Source organism: Palaemon carinicauda, chromosome 23 (genome assembly GCF_036898095.1).
Source record: "Palaemon carinicauda isolate YSFRI2023 chromosome 23, ASM3689809v2, whole genome shotgun sequence".
Classification (NCBI taxonomy): domain Eukaryota; kingdom Metazoa; phylum Arthropoda; class Malacostraca; order Decapoda; family Palaemonidae; genus Palaemon; species Palaemon carinicauda.
The window spans coordinates 99,662,461-99,668,460 of record NC_090747.1 but is presented as its reverse complement, the minus strand read 5'-3'; the positions used below and the strand labels follow the sequence as shown (position 1 = coordinate 99,668,460).

The following is a 6,000-nucleotide window of genomic DNA, read 5'->3' as shown; positions in this document are numbered from 1 at the left end:
ATGGAGAAGAGAGGTTTGGAGGAGGAGAATGCCTTTAATAGAAGACACTGGAGATGGCGCATCAGGCAACAGACCCCATAATGTAGGGATAACGGTGGGGAAGAAGATATATAAGACTCACCTCACAATCGCTAACATCATGGGTTCAATGGTTGTTACGCCCAAATTCTCAGAGGGATGGTCTGTCTTGTTTTCCAGGACATTTTTCATGATGAATATTATGTGCTCTATGAATTGTGTGTTCAATTCACTCACAATAACCTGCAAAAAGAAAATATATAATCAACAGCTTAGTCTTGAATGTCTAAAGCAAGTCTCAACTAATCAAAATGGGCCGGTCATTTTAGTAAAGTTACATACATACATACATATACCAAGGAACTCCCCCCAATTTTGGGGGGTAGCCGACATCAACAAATGAAACAAAACAAAAAGGGGACCTCTAGTCTCTACGTTCCTCCCAGCCTGACAAAAGATTCAAGACTTAATTATAAGAATTATGATCTATGGTCAAATTAGATTATCGCCGATTCTGAGCATCTGAAAACAAAACAATAACACCAAATAAAATCACTCGTAAAGAAAAGGGATTAACTATACATTATCTTACTCTAATGCATCCAAGAAGGCTATTCAATTAGAAAGGGAGGACAAAAACATCTCCCAAGAGGGAGATGAATGATGTGAGCTCAGGCCTGACTAAAGATTAAACAATACCCTTTCCCTTTTCTCAACTATAATAACCAGCCATGTGGCATGGGGGGACTTTAAAAGCAAGTTTTGTATCGCCAACCATGAGATCATAACTTGCATACTACATTTAAACATTTACACTACATTCATACTGGTAGATAGATTGGGTGGATAGATTAAGCAGCAAATGTATCTAGTGTGAAAGTATTTGATTATCACAAAAAGTAAATAGTTTACATAATACCTCAACATCATTAAAACTTAAATTCATAATGACAGAATAAAAATAATGCAAAGAATAAAAGAAACAGAGGAAATGAACAATAGCATAAAACCAAAAGATGAAGCAAAGGACAAAACAAAGATTAATTGGTACTGATTTCTCATTATCTTAAAAAGAAATGATACACGAGTGCATTGTGTAGAAATAACAAGCAAAAAACTCAAAACATTTCTGAAAGAAAAGATTTTTTTTTACTTTAAGAATTTGAAAGTGATAAGCAAAGGCTATACTTACTTGACCCTGCTGATCGAAGAATTTATCAACAATGACTTTTGTCTGATCGAAAAGGATCGGGTACAGAAGAGGCGACATCTCGTGTCCCACCAGCTCTTTTACGTGAGTTTGGATCTGGGTGCCGTACTTTTCGTTATTGCACACCAGAAGTTTCAGGAGGTGTCCCACAAACCTGTAAAATGAGGATTACAGTACTTTATAACGTATTCGACACAAAAATGTAAGAGATTCACGGTAGTCTAGAATTCTAAAGACCGTTATAATACATACCATTCATAATGTCTAGTTTTACATGTGCTATAAGCTTTGTTATAACTGTATCTTAACCCTTTTACCCCCAATGGACATACTGGTACTGGTACTGGTACGTCCTTGCAAAAAACTGCTATTTACCTTTTTTTTTGCATATTTTTTATAACTTTATGAGAAACTTCAGGCATTTTTCAAAAGAATGAGACCAACCTGACCTCTCTATGATGAAAATTAAGGCTGTTACAGCAATTTAAAAAATATATATTGCAAAATATGTTTGAAAAAAAAAAAACCCTGGGGGTTAAGGGTGGGAAAGTTCCAAATAGCCTGGGGGTAAAAGGGTTAATAATCACTATTTTACAAGAGCATAGCTTTATCACTTGAAGAGTTTGCAACACATGATGTTAACTAATTCACTGAATTTGATTCCCTTTACAATTCTGTCTTGTTTATGCATCAGTATATATTGGGCAAGTAATATTTCCCGCATATGTGTATTACCAAGCAGCCCTCACTAAATTTGATATAAAAAAATAATGCCCCAGTTGACGAACAGTTGCCCATGTATGGTATATAGTCTGTGAAATCATTTTATCAAATCCACCAATATTTTGGGTAAGCGGTAAGCAAAAGGCTTGTATTGTTTACATTATCTTCCATTAACATTTTTTCTTCCCATTTTGTATGGGGTATGCACAGTTGCCTTTTCTTTGTAGGACTTTGCTTTGGCGTTGGGGTAGACTGTAATACTGATCGGCTGCCCTGCCTGATATCGCTTAGACCCCGGTAGAGTATGTTCATGTGTTGTACCAGACACAAGCATCCTTCCTCCCAGCAGCAAGTCCTGGCACGGTTAGGTCCACAATTCGAGACGTGTGAGGTGTCTTATGTTCTCAGAAGGTGTTGGAGTGGCTTTGTTTATGTGTATTACTCTGTAACACCAATTTGCTTTAAGCAAACCTACCAATCAGTTACATACATAATCCTGAGGTGTCTACACGGAGAGCAAAGTGTCCGCCTCTCTGACTGGTCCTTATATGCCTAGTAAAGTCTACCAAGTCAACATACAAAATGATTCCTTAACACTTACTGAGTTACAGGGCAATACTGCATATCCTGATTGGCGTTTGGAAGCACAGCAGGTTTTCTGATATCTCCTGACAAGTTAGACATGACTCCGGAAGGCCTGGAAGGAGATTTCCCCAGCAGGCAAACGCCTCCCAGTGCGCACAGGAACCCTGTCATGTTGGCCCATTCGTTTACTTGATCTTGTCCCTGAAAGAAATTGAAGATGACCCTTATTTAAAATGAATACATAAATATACCAAGGCCCTTCCCTTAATTTTGGGGGGTAGCCGACATCAAACAAATGAAACAAAAAAGGGGACCTCTCCTCTCTACGTTCCTCCCAGCCTCCCCCGTTATCCACCACATATGAAGCTTCATAACGCTGAATCCCCTACTGCTGCTACCTCCGCAGTCATCTAAGGCACCGGAGGAAGCAGCAGGGCCTACCGGAACTGCGTCACAATATCTTTTTCTTATTTCTAACAAAAAGTGAAGTCTGTTCAATATTTGAAGAGAGTAAAGATGATTTGATCCGGTAAAATGGCATCCAGTACTTATATAAACAAAAATTTTCAAAGCACAATATTAAACTTTATATATAGACTTGAGATAAGTAATTTGAACATTCTGACATTCAAGGAAAATCAAAATAATCAAGGCATGTAAACCCATAAGAACTAAAAAACCTATAGTACTGTATTCTTACCTCTAATTCGTGGTCACTACTCTGATGGGAATGTCTTCTTTTACAAACGGATCGGTGAAACGTGTCTGTTATCTGGGCGTCGTCGAGCTTAGCCTTGGGGTATGAAACTAGCATTTTCGTTGAATTTTCCCAATTTATAAACGTATCTTCCCAAGCCTGGAATGACGAAAAGTCTCATCACAAGAAGATGTTTATGAGGTCATGCATATTGTACAAAATTTAAGTAGAAGACAAAATAATAGTGCACGAGAAACGTGTGTATAGAATACACATTATAAATTACGGAAGATAAAGTGAAGGTAATGTTTAGTAAATAGTGAATATTCATTACTGTACATACTGTCTCCCACTGGGTATTTTCCAAGTAATGATACTATGTGAAGAAATTCTGTTTCTAAACTATATATACTGTATATATATACATAATAAGCAATCCATCCCAACTGACAGATGTTTGATACTTCCAGAAATTCATACATATGACTATCATGAAGGTTTTTTATAATTTAAACAAAAAAGGTTAAGTGGAATAAACAAATCTCCTTGATATGGCCATTTGGTTTCTAATCACATCAGTCTCTACAAAGCAGAAGTGAATATTAACAAACAACACTTCTCCAATATTGTCAAGAGAAAAACAAAGAACAATCAAGTTAACAGTTTTCTCCACCTTTATTTTCTTGTCTTTAATTGTTTCCTCTTCCATTATTATCTTAACTTACTTTATTTTACTAATACAACAATAAATACATCGTTAAACAATATATATCTTAACTTTTCTTTCTGTTGAGTGGAAAGACTACTAAAAATACCATCCTTGAACAAAGATTGAATGAATAAAAAGTATTCCCCCATTACTGTAATCAAAAATTAAAAACAAAACGCCAAGCTACACGACTCGTACGTTATGAACCCGGCAATACGTTACCTGAAGACACCCTGGCGTCCATTTTTCTATTTTACGCAAAAGAGCCATGATGCGTTTCTGCAGTGCCGCTCGACCTGAAACAAAACGCAAATTAATTCAGAGTACCAACTTGAAGGATTGGATTATATCTATGAATTTAGGCTATATAGAGCATAGTCTTGGGACTGGTGAGGACATTAAGTCCTGAAGTACAAATAGGAGAAACATTGTAGTTACACTAAAAAGTTAAAGGTGGATTGAGAGCTAGATAGGGATACAGTAGGATATAAAACTAGAGAGGCACTCAGTAGAGAGCAGACCTCCACCTCGGCAGCTTATTTCTCGACGTTTTGCTTGACTGTGACCTTAACCTTCCAAAATTTAATCATTTTCAGCTTTTTACATAACAGCTAATCCCTGCAAGTTTCATTACACTACAATTAAAATTGTGGCCAAGAAGCTGTTCATAAACAAACACACATAAACACACAAACAGGGGGTAAAACATAACCTCCTTCCAACTTTGTTGGTGGAAGTAACAAGTGTAGTTAGGGGTTAAAGGAATCCTGAAAAGACCCTTAAGTAGATAGATATGTTATTTACCTCATTTATCCATTACTTATGTTTGTGTCTTCTGTTACTTATGTTTATATCTTCTGTTACTTATGTTTGAGTCTTTGTTACTTATATTTGTGTCTTCTGTTACTTATGCTTGTATCTTCTGTTACTTATGTTTGTATCTTCTGTTACTTATGTTTGTATCTTCTGTTACTTATACTTGTATCTTTTGTTACTTATGTTTCTATCTTTTGTTACTTATGTTTGTGTCTTTTGTTACTTATGTTTGTGTCTTCTGTTACTTATGCTTGTATCTTCTGTTACTCATGCTTGTATCTTCTGTTACTTATGTTTGTGTCTTCTGTTACTCATGCTTGTATCTTCTGTTACTTATGTTTGTGTCTTCTGTTACTTATGTTTGTGTCTTCTGTTACTCATAATTGTGTCTTCTCTTACTTATGCTTGTATCTTCTGTTACTTATGTTTCTACTCCGTTACTTCTGTTTGTGTCTTCTGTTACTTATGTTTGTCTCTTCTGTTACTTCTGTTTGTGTCTTCTGTTACTTATGCTTGTATCTTTTGTTACTTATGTTTCTATCTTCTGTTACTTATGTTTGCATCTTCTGTGTTCCAGGAGACTCATCAGTCATCCTTTTGACTAAATAAGGAGTTATACACTACAAGGAAGAGAGCATCATCCTTCTATTAAGTAACGCCTATGGTACACTCACGTACAGTAATGCCTAAGGTATACCATATGAAGTGCACTGAGAGCACTTTACGAAATCTCTTCCTCATAAAATCATACAACGCTAAAAAATCTTGTGTGCCAATTCTAGAAGTATTACATAAATTAACTGCTGAAGACCAACATATACCACCCTAGCTATTCTGAACATAAGTTGAAAACCAATAGCAAATTCTTACCTTCTTAACAATTTCCAATTATTTATTTCCAATCATTTCTACCTCAACTTGCATTAGGCAAATATTTTGGCACAATCACACTTCTTTGTTATGGTTCTAAGAGGCAGTAAATGGTTCAGAAAAGACTAAAATAAAACAGTATTATATCATTTAATACAGTACGAAAAACAACATTTGTAATAACCTGATATCTACTGCGTATGAAACCCGGACTGTTTTTTACTTTTGTAGTAGGATATCATAGGCTTTGGATTCAGGTTCGGCTTACCCTAGGACAAAATCTTAAGAAAATTCTACTTACAAACAGCTCGTTAGAACCTATTAGGTTTGTAAGTCAAGGACTTTCTGTACTGGATTTGTTATACAGTGATA

The 6,000-nt window shown here is 35.9% G+C and overlaps 1 protein-coding gene across 1 annotated transcript in view; it reads right to left on the bottom strand.

Moving 5' to 3' along the window:
- Nf1 (neurofibromin 1) overlaps positions 1-6,000 on the bottom strand; it is a 106,072-nt gene that overhangs the window by 74,676 nt on the left and 25,396 nt on the right. Inside the window, exons 15-19 of the mRNA XM_068347309.1 lie at positions 4,165-4,238; positions 3,237-3,392; positions 2,553-2,737; positions 1,211-1,382; positions 122-261 (exon numbers count right to left, since the gene is read on the bottom strand). Coding sequence (XP_068203410.1) covers positions 122-261; positions 1,211-1,382; positions 2,553-2,737; positions 3,237-3,392; positions 4,165-4,238 — 727 coding nt within the window. The remainder of the gene's footprint in view (positions 1-121; positions 262-1,210; positions 1,383-2,552; positions 2,738-3,236; positions 3,393-4,164; positions 4,239-6,000) is intronic.